Source organism: Mixophyes fleayi, chromosome 9 (assembly GCF_038048845.1).
Source record: "Mixophyes fleayi isolate aMixFle1 chromosome 9, aMixFle1.hap1, whole genome shotgun sequence".
NCBI lineage: Eukaryota > Metazoa > Chordata > Amphibia > Anura > Limnodynastidae > Mixophyes > Mixophyes fleayi.
In genome coordinates this window covers 5,801,577-5,819,864 of record NC_134410.1, presented here as the reverse complement: position 1 = coordinate 5,819,864, position 18,288 = coordinate 5,801,577, and the positions used below count along the sequence as shown (strand labels likewise).

The window sequence follows — 18,288 nt, the reverse complement described above, 5'->3', positions numbered from 1 at the left end:
TGAAATTTGACAAATGATCATTATAAAGAAGTGTAAATATGTATTTAATCTCCTACCTGTTGTCCTGGTGTGACTACAGAAACTTCTTTATGTGGATCTAAAATTAAGCTATTTTAGTCGCTGTAAGAGAGGGTGACACTTACGTTGGGTACAAACTACACTGTTTTCGTCCAATAATCGGCTCAACAGCCGACATATGACCTTTCGTTCAAAAGTCGGGTCAGTGTGTGCAGTGACACGATGGTCAAAAGTCTGCCCAAATGGACGATTGTCACCTCATTTGGTTGGTCGTACCATTTAATATTTTCGTTCCAATCTCGTTTCCGCTGTGTAGTGTATATAAACTTCCGCACGATCCACAACAGTGAGTACGGAATTACAGTCATTGCTCACTACAACATGGCTGTAAAAAGTCGCTAAAGGGACGTCCACTCTTCCCTTTATCGTCCTAAACAAGGCTAGTGTGTATTCAGTCCATGGACTGAGCGATCGGACCATCGATCGCATGTAAAATCGCTCAGCATAAAAAGTTGGTTGAAATTTCTGTAGTGTGTACCCAGCTTTATTTTAAAGTGACTATCCGTTTTATAATCTCAGTCTCCGCTGATTTCGAGACATCATCACGGCTCTATAAAGAGGGGGAAATAATGTAGAATAATAGAAAGTTATCAATGTATTAAGTGGACAATTGGATGCATTTTAACAAATTTAAAAAAAGTCACGTTTTGCACGTTTTGTGTCAATACAATACTGACATTAGTCTGATTCCTGTCATTACCTGTAGATTTGTATACATATATAATCTTTTCACACTCCTATCTATGTTACATTTGCTTTTGTGAATGATTAAGCTGTGACTATGTACATCTGACACACAAGTATACACAAAATTAGCTGCTAGTTACATTTTAGAGCTGGTGCTCGTGTACAAAGATAGAATTGCTGACTTTACCAGGAGCTTGCTGGCATTGGGTGAAATTTGCCAAGGGAATAACTTTAACTGGGTCTTCGATAGTACAGTGTCTCTCGCATGTGTTGTAAAACTGGGGGCGAGATGCCCCTTTGTCGATGTCTTCCTTGGGTAGGGGTCTTCCAAGGGTGTGTACTCCGTCTGGCCTAGTTTCTCTTCCCCAGCCTTGTTGAAAGCCGAACGACGGCAAGGGCGGGTTGGACTGTTCATATTGGGCCAGTACTGGCGGCATCCAGCAGTTGTCGGAGTGGCCTAAGATCAGGCATTCTTGGGTGCAGGTCTCCGAGGCTTCCGCTAGCGCTTTCTGCAGATTGACTTCAATCGCTGAAAAAAAGAAAAACAATTCTCCGGTTACTCTAATTAAATACAACCGTATTTTGTTATCGTCTTTAAAAGCAACATTGAAACATTGAAAGTTTGTTTTTTAATTTTGTTAGCACATAACCTTTGAAAACGTTGCGATTTTACGAAACAAGGAAGCATTTCGAAGTTTCATTTGAATAAAAGACCAGATACAATCATTGCTTTCTTTAAATAAATATTCAATTATATTTATTTTCACCCAAGACTGAAATATTACAATCATTTAAATGAAAGGGTCAATTCAGTGAAACTTTGCTTATGTTAAAAGCAATATCTCTGCTGTCAAAGTTGAATAATTGGATGAAAGAAAGTATATTGATTAATATTGTTTTACCGTGCAATTGCAATCAGTACCCCACATGTCATGACGCAATCGCACGATAAATAATGCACACATACACTTACACATTCACTTATATATAGTTCATATTTATAATAGTTCCAATTCACAGTCGTTTATGAACAAATGTAGCAGAGTTTATGGTGAAATATTATAATGTTTATACACATTAGTGAGATCTAAGGTTCAGGTCACAGGAAACATATCATGTCTGGTATCATTCTAATCCCCTATTTATCCGCAGACGTCTGGTTCAATTGCTTAAAGGATCGCACCTTTCGTATGCTAGATATGAATGATAGGGAATAAAAGATCAGAATGGTATCGTCTGTGTAATGTAAATAGACCAGTTTGAACCAGTTCTTGGCAGGAAGATTAGTATGCATCTTCTGGAGAGCTAACCCCCACCTTTGGATGGCATTATTTGAACTGTCCAATGACCTGCCTAACATTGGACCTTCCTGAAGCCTGAACCTATGGAAACATGCCAAATCATCTGTATTGTTTTCACTGTATTACTGACTGTATATAAGCAGGGGCTCTGGGACCAGCAGGCAGTCTCTTTGACCACAGACTTCAGGATTGAAAGACTATAAGCTGGATCCAGCAGTGTGCAGCACAGCGCAGCATATGTATCGTTGTACTTATTTATTTAATTGTTATTCTTTTGCTTTTGCTAGTAAATTGCTTTGTGCTTTGGAACCACAACAATCGCATAGACAATGATTATTGGTAAATGATAAAATAACTTTAATACTTCTATAGAGCTTATCATGCTAAATCAAGCAGGTATAGTCTAATAGCTGACGGTATTGATTTGTAAAAATGAAAATTTGTTAGTTTACACCCTACTGTTTTCTTTCCCTGAAAGTCAATGACTAATATTTCACTTTACATGGAATTGGAATTGTGAGTTTGTGTACACGCTTTGTTGAGTATTTATAGAAAATGAACATTGTAAAAACATGCGCATTGTATAACTGCAGAATATTTATTGTTTAATAATTGTTGCATAAAAATATTATGTGGCTTTAAAGGATATTATGCAATTTATTTTCATTCTCTAGGTCATTGTTTCCCAAATCCAGTCCTTGTAGAGCCCAGGTAACAGGAGAAATAATTATCCCACCTTTGGATCTGTTACATTGTATCAGTCAGTAATGAATTCACATGTGCTCCAACAAGGAGATGTGGAAAACATGCACTATTAGGTCTTCCTGAAGACTGGATTTGAGAGGCAGGGTATACACATTCCTTTTACTAGACTGTAATAAACACCAAAACTTTCACTTGATATTACCAGTGTCCAAGGTTATGGTCAGTGGAAAGGACAGTACAACAACGGGAATATTACAGATAAACCTGTTAATTAGACCATAAACACAAAAGAGGTAAATGGTTGTTAATGAGCGCTTACATAATAATACATCTATTTTCAAATTTGTATGTGTATTTTATTGAATACGTAGAAGACAACAAGATTAAACCCAGACAATATTGTCTCAAGTCACCAACAGGTCAATTTCTCAGAATTCAATATAATTGACCAGAAAACGATGATTGAGAGAAGCCCTTGACCTAAAGATAATTAATAAAGAAAAGCATTGGAAGAGGTTTTCGTCACGCATTCTTTATGACGGGCGATCCGTCGTTTTGGGGCTCGATAGTCCTAATAATTTAAAAAATATTCAGTAAGATTCATTACAAGGTATTATTGTCATTGGAAGGTTTTTAAATAAAATAATTGAGAGGAAATATTGTCCTCATCCAAAAATAGAAAGAAAAATGGTTTACAATACAGTTTTTAGCCAAATTGAATTTACTTAGATTTAAAAGTTAATTCAGAAAACCACTCAAAAGGAAGCTGTCAGGTTACAACAAACATATTAAAATGATAGCCGCTACTCCTGTCAGTGCACACGTCTAAATTTGTGATAAAAAGTGACCCATTACACGATGGAGATATCCAGATGGCTATTTCCAATTGGAGGTAGAGTTGTTGGAGGTGGAGGTGTTTCCTATAGCAATCAATCACATTCTAAATATCTAATGCATGCTAAAAAATGCCAGCTAGAATCTGATTGGTTGCTACTGATGACACCTCCAGTTTTTCTTTTTTGAAGTTTTAATAAATCTTCCCCTGATTTTCATTAATTGTGGTACATCATGAATTATTTATCAAATCAAGTGTCTATATAATATACCCTATAAAGGGACAGCAAGAAGGGAGTTTAACAGTGCAAGCTGGTGAACATATTTGGAATATAAATGTAGGAATGGAAAAAGTTCTCTGTATTTTCTAAAATATCCCAAAAGCTCGCCCTACAGTATTTAGTTTAATGGTACATATCACCTATTTTTAGTACTAGGATGGGTGATAAACATGCAATATTTGTGCAATAATTCTAGATCTAAACCAATAACTATGGATTAAAATTCAATATTTTTTTTTAGATCATTATGGTCTTTATTTTGCCTCCTTTATAAGTAATCTCTGAGAAATTCTTATTGTTTTAATAATTGTAAATGGCATGTTTGCACTGTGGCGACACACCTGAACGTAATCTACATAGAGAAGTGAAACGCGTTTGTATCTTCATCAGGGAGCATCTCTAGGGCCTCACAACTAGTGTGATCCACATGAGGGGAGCAATTGGTTGGGTGATAACCATTTCTTGCTGTTCATTATTGAGGCAGGCTACTTGTTCATGGTACAGAGAGATTTTACATCAACTCACTCAACAAGAACCAATATAGAATTGAGAAATTGTGTAATGTGACCTAAGCAGTTTCGATTTACCAACCAAACTAAAAAGTTTGGCGACCGCTCCAATATGAGAATTATATTGCTGCAAATCAAAGTAAATTTAACCCATAACAGCAAGTATATATAATCTTTAACTTCTGTTTGGCTTATGCAATCATATCTATTTTTTCCCATTTAAAAACTGAGTTTATAGTCATTTCAATCTGTTAATTACTACATTGAAGCTTTATTATCTTGTACATGATTGGACTGTGTCTGTGATGATCTGTTACTCTCACAATGAATCCCCCATTCTCATCACGAGGGTGTCTGACACTGATCTCCCTATTATTTCTACTTTTTCATCTTATCAACTTTTCAAAGTTTCTTGGTCACAGTAATATTATGTTGTACTCCGTATCCATACACCCATAGTTATACAGCACAATTTAATTTAATATATTTTGTGGGTGAAATTTAAAAAAATTATCATTTGGTAACACATTAATTTAATGGTTTATCTCAAATTTTTTTCTAATGGGTAAAAAACCCATGAACTTTACACATAGGCTTCAATAGACCCAATTTACCACTGTGATTAATAGAGTTCTGTGCACATGATCAAAGGTGTTACTTTAACAAAGTGTAAAGTGATCTAAGGTATAAATGTATTAATTGTAACAAATCAGCCATAATATAAATTGTTTTGTATTCTAAACAGTGACTGAAACATGTTTTGTTTTTTTGATCTTGTGAATTAATTTTTTTAAGTTTGAGCCATCTCGATTTTCATGCCTAAAGCTGGAAGTCTGATACTTTATTGAAATGAAATTTCAATTTTTTTTTTATTTTTTTTACTCCTTGCGGTATATACTAAAAAAATATTGATTATTTTTGAGCTCTATAATAAATAATTCACAGTAAAGGATTAAGAAGGCTCTAATTAAGTCAGGAACCTGAGTCCTCCAGGACTGTAGAAGAACAAGACTTTCACCACTCCCTCGCCCTTTTGATGGAGGTTTTGCAATCAGCATATTAGTGGAGTCAACGTCTTTGCACTATGTAGATTAAAGAGAAACCATCATCAAAATAAATGTTTCTTCGTGTGGAAGATGAAAGATCTTTGAATTCAAAAACACCATCATAATGATTCTGATTCAGGCCTGAAGTTTAGTCAACAATAAAGTTTGCAGAAAAAGCAGAATGAATGATAAAGCGAAAAGAGAGGCTATTTACATAATTCATAAATAAGTTGCAAAGTTCTATTGTGTTTTAAAAGCCGACTTCATGTGTGTCTGAAAAGGTCACCCCCTCTTCCTCGCCTATTTACTACAATAAAACCTTGCAGGTGTCAAAGGTTACTGATACATTGTTACGTTCTTGAAACAATGTGGCTGCTATAAAACTGATAATTTTTAAACTTGCATATATACTTTATAATTTTTCAATATGGGCACTGCTCCATGCCATAAAACACCAATGATGTCCTGGGCTAGTGTCTGGTGGCTGCCAAATAATGTAGCTTTACAGAACATTTTACAAGGTTCTAAATTAATGTGATTAACACAAATTGTAGGATTTTATTGCTCATATTTTTTATTTAAATTGTGGAGAGACAAAGGGAGAGTCCAATAGTTCTTTCCAATCGCCAGCACTTGTACAAAATACAACCTAAACTGAATCTAACAATGATAGACTAAACTATATATAATAGTATCTGCTATGATAATTCAGGATAGGTTGGGAATATCTAGAAGGGGACACACAAATGAGTTCTATCCAGATTTTTAAATCCCAGGAGCAGTGGTATTAAATTTGTTTTTAGCCGTGACTCTAAATGTTAAAGTTTCATTATTAAACATACACAATTGGAGTAACTCATGTAATTCTTTGACTTGTTATAATTATATAGCAAATTATAATAACTGCGCATTATTTTTCTGGAACATAAATAGATCCCCAGTTTAAGAAAACATAATGTAATCAGCATGCATCAATATCATAAAAATAGCGCATCCATCAGACTCATGCAGCGGGGTTCAGACAGACCACATTTCATACAATGTTTGGATTTTATAAGCACACAGTTTGCAGGGTAACGTTGTAGCTACAATTGCCCTGTGTTTGCTCCTAATGATAACCTCTTCAGGCAATGGTCAGGAGAAGGTTGAATGTGCACAGGTTGCATGGCGCAAGTCGATTGGACGATTGGTAGCAACGATCCTGTCTCCGGTGTCAACCAATCAATGCTACAGCCTCTGCACATGTAATCCTCTCCAGGCTACCTCAATACTCATTGCTCACATTCCCTTCCCTATCTAAGGAGATGAAGGAACATTATTGAACATTCTTGCAAACCATTTTAAAAGATTATTACTGACTTTTTTTTTTTTTTTTTAAATCAACCAGCAGTATTTTCTTTACAGGCACATGTTTTATTCCATTGGCACAGTGGTTAGCATCGTTGCCTTGAGTGTTTTTGCTCCTAACCCAGATTGCTACATACATGACTTTTGTATGCTCTACCCATGTATGTTGTTTATGCATTTGTGAGAGAATTTTATAGGTGTTGAATACCTTATGTTTTAATACCTTTATATACTATCTTGTGGTTTAGCCCAATTATTCGTAAAATTACTATGCAGTCAAATATTAAAGTATCCTTATCTTATGTAAAGGAGGAGATATAAACTTCCTATAAGCAGTATTGTGAATAACTATAAGAAATCCTTTCTTAAAGTGATTTCTTTTGTATGTGATTTTGTGTTACATGTGCCACATATATGTTAATGACATAAGGGGGTGTAATATATGGCTGTGCATCCTATTTGCATACATTAGCAGGGAATTTGCTAACATAAATCATCCCCAAATAGATGCTATGAAAACACACAGACATGCAAATTGGGACATTATATTGCATTTGCTTTATAACACAACCGCAAGATGAAATTATCTGGAAATATGGCGGCGTCTCCCCTGAATTACCCATCCACTCTGAATTTTGTGCAGTCATATAAACCTCTCTGATCAATTCTTGGCTTCTCTTTTTAGGTCTTAAATGTGGGATGGAAAATAGAGAATTGTAAAAGTTTAGCTGAAGATAGACCCTTTCAGCGAAGCTTCTAACATTTAGAAAAGGGAGGCACATTAATAAGAGAACTCTGCCAGCCGTTGGAGTATGTATCACACAGACAGGACATGTTTACTCCCAGTGATTTACTGTTTGATGTAGATTTCATATCTCAAGATACTGTAATTATTGGCTTTCACTGGGCAGACGGAGATTGTCGCTGCTTCTTTTTCATGCATCTGATGTTTAACTTGAAATTGCCCATCAAGACGTGCAAGTTACAATGTGCTTTGTACAGTCAAACTGGCAATATGTTTATGTGCTATAAATTATACAAAGGATCAAGAGCCGTGTTTCCAACCATTTGAAATGACCTTATAGTATTTTAAAGAGCATTTGTCCTCTGTCTGACTGGTCCTCTTTGGTTAATAACAAGCTTTACAAAGTCTGAACAAAAATGAAAAAGTTATCCAGGCCAGGGAATTGGACATATATGAACAGCATACTGAGCAGATCTCTATCACCAACTACATTACTTAGCCTCCAGTGAGCATATGCGGCTACTGACGCAGCAATGCCGGAACAAACACAGTCAGCTCGGTGCACAAACTATTTACACTGTGAAGGCTACAATGACTGCACCCAGCTGAAACATAAGAGGAGACATGGATAGTGATGGAGCAGAAAGAGGGCAGTGGCAAGAAAGAGGGTCTGGAGTTAATATGACAAACGGTGCCCAAGTCTATACTTTTACCATTGTGCAATAACTCTATGTCACCTAAGTACAATAGTAATGGTACAAATTCGGATTACACTTAGCTCCTTTTAGGGAGATAACTGCGGGTGTTAGTTATACCTTCTAAAATATTGGGATTGTTCTGGGGAAATCTGCCAGTTTTTCTCCAAAGCCACAAATAAAACCAAGGGTGAAACATCCCAATGCTCGGTCCCTTGCCAAAGTTTCTGGGGGGAGGCCCAGTGATGTGGCCCATCCTCGTGAGCTCTTTTGTGATGCAAGCTCAGTAAAGCTCTGTTTTTAGGCCTCATTGCTCAAGTTAATGGTTCTCCTTACCCTGGGGTCCCATAGCCATTACACATCTAACAATGGTAGTAGTTCCACCACTGGGAAAACCCAGTAGTGATCTTTCCCCTTCCCCCTCTACAGTCTATGCTCCCTCCCTACTCCCTACTTCATTCTATTTTGTAGTTTCCTATTAACCATTAAGTTACTCATAAACATCTCTCAACACTAAAGCACAATACTCTGCTGTCCCATCTTATCTTTCATCTCTTATTTCTCCTTATGTCCCTGCACGGACTTCTCAGCTACACAAACCTGCCATGCTGGTGTAGTGGTTAGCACTTCTGCCTTACAGCACTGAGGTCATGAGTTCAATTCCCGATCATGGCCTTGTGTGTTAGGAGTTTGTATGTTCTCCCTGTGTTTGCGTGGGTTTCCTCCAGGTACTCTGGTTTCCTCCCACATTCCAAAAACATACTAGTAGGTTAATTGGCTGTTAACAAATTGACCCTAGTTTGTCTGTGTGTGTATGTGTGTGTGTGTGTGTGTGTGTGTGTGTTAGGGAATTTAGACTGTAAGCTCCAATGGGACAGGGACTGATGTGAGTGAGTTCTCTGTACAGCGCTGCGGAATTAGTGGCGCTATATAAATAAATGGTGATGATGATGATCTCTGTGGCAGCTCACACCATACTCCAAACCTTTCTCCATAGCTGGTCCTAACCCCTGAAACTCCATCCCTGTAATCAGATTTAAACCCCTTTCCAACTTAAAATCCATGTTGAATTCAGCGGCACAGAATTGTATGTTGAACTTTAGCACTTGTCGTTGTCAACCATTATCCATTTAGATTGTAAGCTCTTCAGAACAGGTGACTATTCTGATGTATTCTTTAGCCACCCCCCACGCTGCCCATTTTATTGTTTGGTTCTTAAACTTACACCACACATTGGTCAAAGTGGAAATTTTAGAAGTAGTGGTATGACAAATGTAATAGGAATGTAACCGAATGGAATTCATTAGTTTTATAATGGAGAAAACAGGAGAAGTGGAGGAATGTCATAACCCACCACTGTGTGTGTATATGTATGTGTGTGTGTATTTGTATGTATATATGTATATGTATGTGTGTGTGTATATATATATATATATATATATATATATATATATATATATATATATATATATATATATATATATATATGTGTATATATATATATATATATATATATATATATATGTTAACCTGTGCATGATACTCATGCATTCTAGTCAAATCAAGCTACTTAAGGTGTTAAAAAGGTTCTTGTCATGCATTTGGGCCATAGCCTAGCCCTCTTTAGGGGAAGAGCGTTACTTCCCGACGTAGGCGCCCTTTTTTAACGTGGTTTTGTCCACATGTCACCACCTCATCATTCTTCTCCATCACCTCATCCTTCATTTTCATCGCCACATCTATCCAGATGTCTATCCAGACACAGGGATCTCTCTCAGCGGTCCTGAGTATCACACTCCTCTCACTCTGTCACCCCCGGCAACCACCAACCACTCCCCACTGTCACCCCCGGCAACTACCAACCACTCCCAACTGTCACTTCTCCTTCAAGAAATATATATATTTTTTTAAAATCTTTTATAAACACTTTAAATTAAAAAATTAAAAACATCTTAGTATACCAAATTTCAGCCCTTTCTGAATTTTTTTTTCCACACACACTAAGAATTTAGTAGGTCAGTGTATAACTCCGCCCAGCAGGTGGCGCTGCAGCTTGGTTTTATTTTTTTCACACACACAGACAGACTAACACACGCCACTAAGCATTTATATTATAGATGTGACTGGAATGTGATGGTGTTACAATGAAGGCACTAATAGAAGTGGTGGTGTGACATACCACCGTATACCCCCCACTTTCACTACTGTTTTCACACATACATACAGCTAAATTATTGATTCAGTTATTGTGAAACATTCAAAAATAACTTTGATTATTCTACATCAGGCTATAGAAACATGCACTTCTAGGTGGCTCCTGGACACCGTACAAAAGTCACAGTTTAAGGACAATTTTTTAAGGATGCACGTTAAGCAAAGTAAACTTAATACCATTATCATGCAAAAATCGCATAAGTAATAACTGAACCATCCTACTCCTGCAGAAAAACTGCCTCGGGCCAATCAATTTCAAGAGAGATGTTGTTTGGATTTTTCTTTTAATCGTTTTACACACAGAGTGTATATTGCTGTAGATAAAATTGTGTAAATTAAAGCCACTAAAATAGTTAAATGTGAGAGTTTCAGGATGTTAACCAACCACATTTACAATTCAGCATAGTTTTTTTTTTTTCTTCATTACAGCACAAGCAACAATTAGCACACAATTAGGCAAATTACCTCTAATTGTATCATGACTGAGCTACAATTTATATTTCCACAACACAGCCCGTACGTGAATATATGTCGACTGGGGGCCAAATGAAGATTTTGTTTCCTAAAATATTTCCGATTAGCTGCACAAGTAGTTCTGTAAGCCGGCTGGGAGTTATGCTGATGACAGGAAAAAGTGCTTATGTCAGCCAAAAACACAGGAAGCCAGAGCCTGGTTGGGTGCTGGGGATTGAATTCAGTCCAAGCAAGGGATTTAGCTATAGCAGGGTGAAAATTATTGGTGTAACTTACCCTGGAGACCAAATTTAGCCGCTTGGGTGACATAATTTAGTAGGTACAATTCTGCAAGAGACCGTTTGATAGGAAAAATGGAAAAAAGCAATGGAAAGTGTTTGTTAGCATGAGAAGTGGCTGTTTAATAAAAGCAATACAATTTATCACACAGAGAGAGATACATTTTATTGTAAGAGATACTTTTAACTCAAGCAGGGCGCTGTCCTGCTACATCCTACAGCAGATTTAAGCAACTGATGCCCCTTTCACACCTGCATAAAAATGTATATTTTCTAAATAGGCGCATTCAAAACCATATTTGTTATGGTGATACATTTCCACATTAAGTTTTATGCAGATCTGTTAATGCAATTTAGTATGCAATGAATGTTTTTTTTTTTTTTTTAAACATTTGTGCAATAGTATGATTTGGGCAGATTTTAAAATATGGGCATATAGCTTTATAAATGAATGTTGCCCCTGTTCACCCATATTTTTTAAAACCTAAATTCGGGCTAAACCTGTGTGTTTTATCCACATGTGAATAAGCCCCAGATCCCAGCACCTTTGCCTATATCAGCCTATAGGATACCAAGGACAGTCGGTGACCATAAACTTGAGATTTATTTATCCAACTCAAACTTCCGTAAACCTTTAAATGATCACACAATACTGTATTGTGAATAGTTCTCGTAGCTTTAAATTAATTAAAATGTAAAATAATTTGTGGATTTAAAAGCTGAATCCTGAACTTAAGTATAAAAAAAAAACTCTCCTAAAGTCTTATTTTACAACAACATTTTAATGAAAAAGATGATTGTATGTGTCTTTTGATTGTGTCTTTGTTTCCAGTATAACTAATAAGGAGAATGCATCCTCTAAATCCACAAGGACCCCGTCTCAGGATTATTGCCCATAAAACGCGTTGTGCCGTCACTGTTTCCTGGTGGACTGATTTCTCATGAAATGTCTAGTTCCGCTCTTTATAGATTGTGGTTTTTATACTCCAGCTTTAATTACTAATTATTTCATTGTGTTACTTAACAAGTAGCTGTGAAATAAGAGATTGTTCAGGATACTGTAGGAGCAGTTTGTACAGTCCATATGTTTCCTCAGTATATTTGCACAGATTAAACGCCTTTGAAAGCTGAGAAATTAAATGGCCCCAGTAGCATGAAAGTAGGAGCTGTTCTAGCAAGTACGGCAAACCCAATACAAAGGCAGACAGAAGACGACACCTGATTAGATTTGGCATTAGAGGAGTCTTCTGTTACAACAGGTTGATGAGATAGAGGAGGAAAGTATAGGAGCAGACTGACAAATCCCTTGTCTGGATGAGACAGGTGAGGTTAAAATGTTGCTAAACTTCTGCAGGCTAAAGCTTTGATCCCTATGCCTGAACACATGTGTTACCCACACAGCAGCAATGAATAAGCCTGTGACCCTGTAAGTGGATCTACCACATGAGCAGTATTGGTGCCGTCTGAGAAACAGCAGTATTTGAGCACATTGAATAAAGTCACAAACAGAAACACTTGAATTTTCAAATTAAATTTCAGCACACTGCGATTGTAGAAGACCTATTATTGTTACTATTATTATTATCAATTAATTAATTAATTTATTTATAAGGCGCCACAGATTCCGTAGCGCCAGATACAGGAGCCGGTAAAAAGATGGGGTAATACACATACCATATTTCCCCATGTATATGAAGCTCCACTGTATAAGACGCATCTATATAAATCATGTGAAAAAATTGGGGATAAACATTGTCCTCAATTTTTTCACAGAGTAATTGTGCAGCATGTACAGAGAGGAGAGACGGAGTTCTAACGCTATTGTCAATTCTGCCTTACCCTGTCAGATGCTTCCTCTGTCCAGTAAAGTCTTCTTTCTTCTGTCCATTCTGATCCTGATGCTGGAAAGTCGCTTACCGTCCTCTTCGCGATGACCGGATGTCCAATCAGGACCATGTCAATGTCCAAAAACGCCAAATGCAGAAACCGGAAGTGTACGTTCCAACTGCGGTTAACGCACCATATACGGTCATCACGAGGAGGACGGTAAGCGACTTTCCAGCATCAGGATCAGAACAGACAGAAGAAAGAAGACTTTACCGAACAGAGGAAGCATCTGACACACAGGGTAAGCGCTACTACTCCTGTATAAGACGCACCCAGTTTTTAGACCCTAAATTTTGGGGAAAAAGATGCGTCTTATACATGGGGAAATACGGTAAGTTTTCATACGGGTACGCAAAATCAACGTCGCTTCAATTGTAGGGATTGTAGCTGCAATATTTGGTACCCTAGCAATGCTTTTGCTGTGCAAATCCGCCCCCATTTCTTGTCCAAATGCAACCCCAACAAACACTGAGCAGAATGAATTCATCTTTCTGCCTAGACTATGAATTGTGCAAAATGTGAATTTACAAACACAAGTGTGGGATGTCGACGCAAACGTGGGACTCGAAGACTTTATCGCCGGAACTCTGCAAAAAAAATTCCGCAAAACTCTATTCATGCCAAGTTTCATTCTTTATAGTCTACTACTGGTATCTGTCACAAAATGAAGCCCTAACATGATAAAAAAAAAATCTTGCATTTTCAAAATGATGATACATTTCTGTACAGGATCATGATGTACAGTTCATCGTCTGTGGATACACAGGGGCTGGAAACCAGATCAAACATAATGCTGCAGTATAAATATTGGAGCCAACACTGCCAAGGTTCCGAGTCAACATCGCTTTATAGAGCTTTCATGAAAGACGTCAATTCATCAACGGCAACTAATTTGACAGGAGGATATTTAAATCTCAATCCACAACATTCTTAAACAATTAAAAGGCGATGCTTTAAAATAATTTGCCTGCAGTCACAGAGTTATTTGATCTGCCACTTACATTAACATCACCGATAACATATTTTTACTATGCACTTTGATTATAGTTTGTTCCCTAAAGCAACGAAAGGTCACTCATTTTGTTTGTGTGTGTGTGTGTGTTATTTATATAATGGCTGTTTTCCCTGTTGCATTTAATGTAGTGTGTCCCCTGCACTTTAACTTTAACGTAATTGCACCAAGGGCTGTCACTCAAATGATTTCACGCACAGTGTTCACACCATTCTAGATGTGAGTTATCACTTACATGTCTTTTATTTCGATGCTGAGAGCTCTGTGTTGACAGTGAGAGGTGTCATTATATTCCCCTAGGCCTCTGCACCACAGGATAAAGAGGAAAAATGAAAAGCAAATGCTTAGGTCTCTAGACATTGAATGGTTTATCTTCTCATCATAAAATGCCACCACGTTTATGTATTTGAACATTTAACAGACAAATTATAGATCTTCCCCAATCTGCAAACACTTTTTCCATCTTCTGGAAATCCCTTCATCAGTAGACTTCAACACAAACGTCAATTGTCATACAGAACATCGTGCATCAGATCACCGCTGTATTCTGTATTTAGCAATCTATGTGGTTATGTTTACTACTTTATACCACTGGTTCACAACTTTATTTTTTGTTCCTCTTACCGTTATGACCTCTGTACACAAATCGCACATTAATTACTTTTTCGAGACATATTAAAATATTGTAATCAATGAAACCAGGATAAAGGATATGTCTACTCATGGAACATATCAGAACTAGTTCCGGGAAATAATTGAACCCCAATTTGGGGGTAGATTTATCAAACCTTCTAAAAATGAAGGTACATTCTAAAGAATGATATTGTTGCTATGAGCCTTTTTAGGAGGTCTAATAAATATATCACTTTTATGGGTATATTTAACAAGAGCCGATTCCGAAAAACTGTCGTTTCTTGGTGGTTTGCCATCTTTTTTTTTTTTTACAAATTCAATTTTATTGAAGTCAATGACCATTGGAGTTTGTCTTTAATGAAATTGCCGATTTAAAAAATGTTGGCAAACATACCCCTAAGTGTTGATTTGCAGTCAGACAGTGGTTTGAGTTGGGAAAGCCTTGCGGAAGCCTGGGAGGTGGAGCTTACTGCATGCCTAGGAGAGGGAGGAGCTTCAGAGCGCCTGGCGCTCAGTCTCCTGACTCTCCTCTTGTATGCGGGCTGAAACTATAATCTTTGACATCTAAAATACAAAATACACTCTTTGTTCAGCCAATGACCATCACCTCTCCCCCACACTCTTTACCTCCTCACACACTCGACTCCAAGACTTCTCCCATGCTGCTCTCCACTCCCTCACCCAATCAGGCTCTCTGCCTCCTTCCAAAGCCTCAAGTGGGCTCTTAGAACCCTTTTCTTCAACAAAGCTTATCAGCTTACATTCTAACTCCACCTGTCTCACCTTCTCTGTTTCTCCCTTTAGATTGTAAGCTCTTGTGAGCATGGTCCTCTTCTCATGTGTCCTCCTTTCTCCACTTTCGTTTCCAACAGCCTACCTACGCCATTCCTGCTTTTTTTCAATCAAGGACTCTGACCCTGCTTGCTGCGCCACTTAGTGGGTACAGGCTTAGCTAGTGCTGTTTTACTCCCTTTAATTTCCTTGTCTTCCCATGCCTCATGTTTTAGGGAGACGTTCTCCCCCTCCTACCTCCTCAGTGCCGGTTATATTGTTCTGTCTGTATATTGCTTTGTCTATATTGTCATTGTGCTGTTTTTGCCCTTTATTTTCCATGTTATGTCTTACTCTATACTCTCTGTATGAAATTTCGAACCCTGAAATGCACCTTGAAATTAAAAGGTAATAATAATTGGTGGATAATAAACAAAATTCCAAATTTAAAAAGCGCAATCAATCTATATGCCATAATAGGATGCCGCCATATGATAACAATTCACACCTTTTCCTTAATAAACAAATTTAATAACAAATAAAACACAATGAAGACATATAAAAAAAACTCCACATGATAGAACAATCAATGATGTCAGTATCAATGATCACAATTTATGTATATCAGGACTCTCACTCAATGTTCCACATCTCCTCCTTTCTCATACAAAATAAGAGGAAGATTAGTTGGTAAAGAGCTGCCACTTATAAACTGTATGATAAAAGCAGATAAACAAAACAACTTATATCACCGTATATAGAGGAAATAAACTTGTTTTAGAAAAAGCCTTTTGAGATGCAAAGAAAATTGATAGAAGGATCGTACTGTCTGTAAAACAAGAAAATTAGAAAAGTTGGTCTGGTGTCAGATCAGGGGATAAGAGAGAAGATGTACATTTAGTAGCCAATATAATTCCTATTCAAAACAATTTACAGGGATCATTATGAAAAACTTTTCAATGCTGGAATATGATGAAGTTTTAATGACCTTCATTCACAAAAATCCAAGGGTAGTTTTTAGGAGGGGAACAACTACTATCAAAAATAAATTAGTACCCAGTCTGTTCACAAGAAAAGAAAAAAATGGGTCTACTATGGGGCCTATAGAAAAATTAAATTGACTTCCCAATTGTTTTTTTCAGATGTAACAAGAAAGACTGTATAACATGTCATTTTGTGTTGGAAAAACAAGTGAATTTTTGCTCGAGAGTGACAAAAGAAGTTTATGAAATTGAAAGTTCTATGAACTGTCAAACTAGTTTTGTCATTTATTTGATCAACTGTAAATGTGAGGCCCAATATCTGGACAGAACAACACGTACGTTAAACAAAAAGTTTCTAGAACACAGATGAAACATTGTGAAAAAAATTGGAACACGTAGCTTAGCTCGCCAATTTATCTGTAAACATGAAGCTTCTTTGGATTTCCTAAACATTACAGCTATTGAACATATCAAACCAACAACTAGAGGAGGTGATAGATTTGCTCTTCTTTGCAAAAGAGAAGCCTACTGGATTTTTTCTTCCAGGTTCCCTTTATTCAAAAGGATTAAACGATTCTGTAGAATTAAATATGTTCTGATTCTGTATCCAGAAGCTCTTCTATCAGGTGGATTCTCTTGTAAATCGAAATTCTATATATTTTCTAAATAGGATTTACATCAAGATTATTAAAATAACTTTTTCAACAGCTGTTAGTAATTTATAGTCATGAAGACATTTGAGATGGAGTAGGACCAATTGATTTTATTATCATTTTTGGTAATTTATTTCTGTTTACAACAAGATGTATAGATATCAATTTAAAATATCCCAATAAGACACGTGAAGCCCTATAATACAAAGTAGCACATCGGGATAAGAAATGGTTTGCGGTGTGAGAGGTTGCCAATTCGAATTGTGTATAGGTTGAAAATGAACAAAAGTTTGTTTCTATGTACTTGTTATGAAAAACTTGTTGAATTAAAAAGAGTTTAAGTATTTTGATAGAATTTTGCTAAGGACAATAAATTTGATAATTGTATTGCCCCCATGTGTTTAATTTTTAATAGAAAATATATATTTATGCATAAAGATATTTATCATTTATAATCACATGTAATATGATAAATGAGAGGTTGATAACATGTTTATTCTGATTGGTTAGTCCATGTTGAAAAGAAAGCCTGATTGCCACCACGGGATGTCTCTGACGAAACCACAAATGTGGAGAAACGCGTAGGTTGTTTTGCAAAACAAGTTTATTTCATCGATATACGGTGATATAAGTTGTTTTGATTATCCGCTTTTATCATACAGTTTGTGACCACCGGTTCATTATAAGCGGCAGTACTTTAACAAATAATCTTCCTCTTATTTTGTTTGAGAAAAGAAATGTGGAACATTGAGTGAGAGTCCTGATATACATAGAGAAAGTGTCATCATTGGTACACACATCATCGATTGTTCTATTATGCAGAGATTTTTGTGTTTTTATTGTGTTAAATTTGCTATTACATTTGTTTATTAAGGAAAATGTGTGAATTGTTATCATACAGTGGCATCTTATTATGGCATATTGATTGATTGTGCTTCTTAAATTTGGAATTTTTTTTTATGTATTAATGGGTTATTACACAAACAACCCTCTAAGGAGCAGCAAATAATCAAGTAATTGGTCCTTTATTATTTATTAGGTATAAATTGTTTAACTCTTAATATAAAGCACAGGTTTAAGAGTCAAAATTGGTCAGCGCCCATTAACAGTCCGTTTAGGAATATATGTAAATATTCTTTTTGGATAACAAGCTTA

General features: G+C 36.5%; 1 protein-coding gene across 1 annotated transcript in view; it reads right to left on the bottom strand.

Annotated features, from left to right (window-relative positions):
- Window positions 1-747: 747 nt before the first annotated feature.
- PCDH11X (protocadherin 11 X-linked) overlaps window positions 748-18,288 on the bottom strand; it is an 875,653-nt gene continuing 858,112 nt past the window's right edge. Inside the window, exon 6 of the mRNA XM_075186234.1 lies at window positions 748-1,294. Within this exon, the coding sequence (XP_075042335.1) occupies window positions 909-1,294 (386 nt within the window). The 3' untranslated portion in view covers window positions 748-908. The remainder of the gene's footprint in view (window positions 1,295-18,288) is intronic.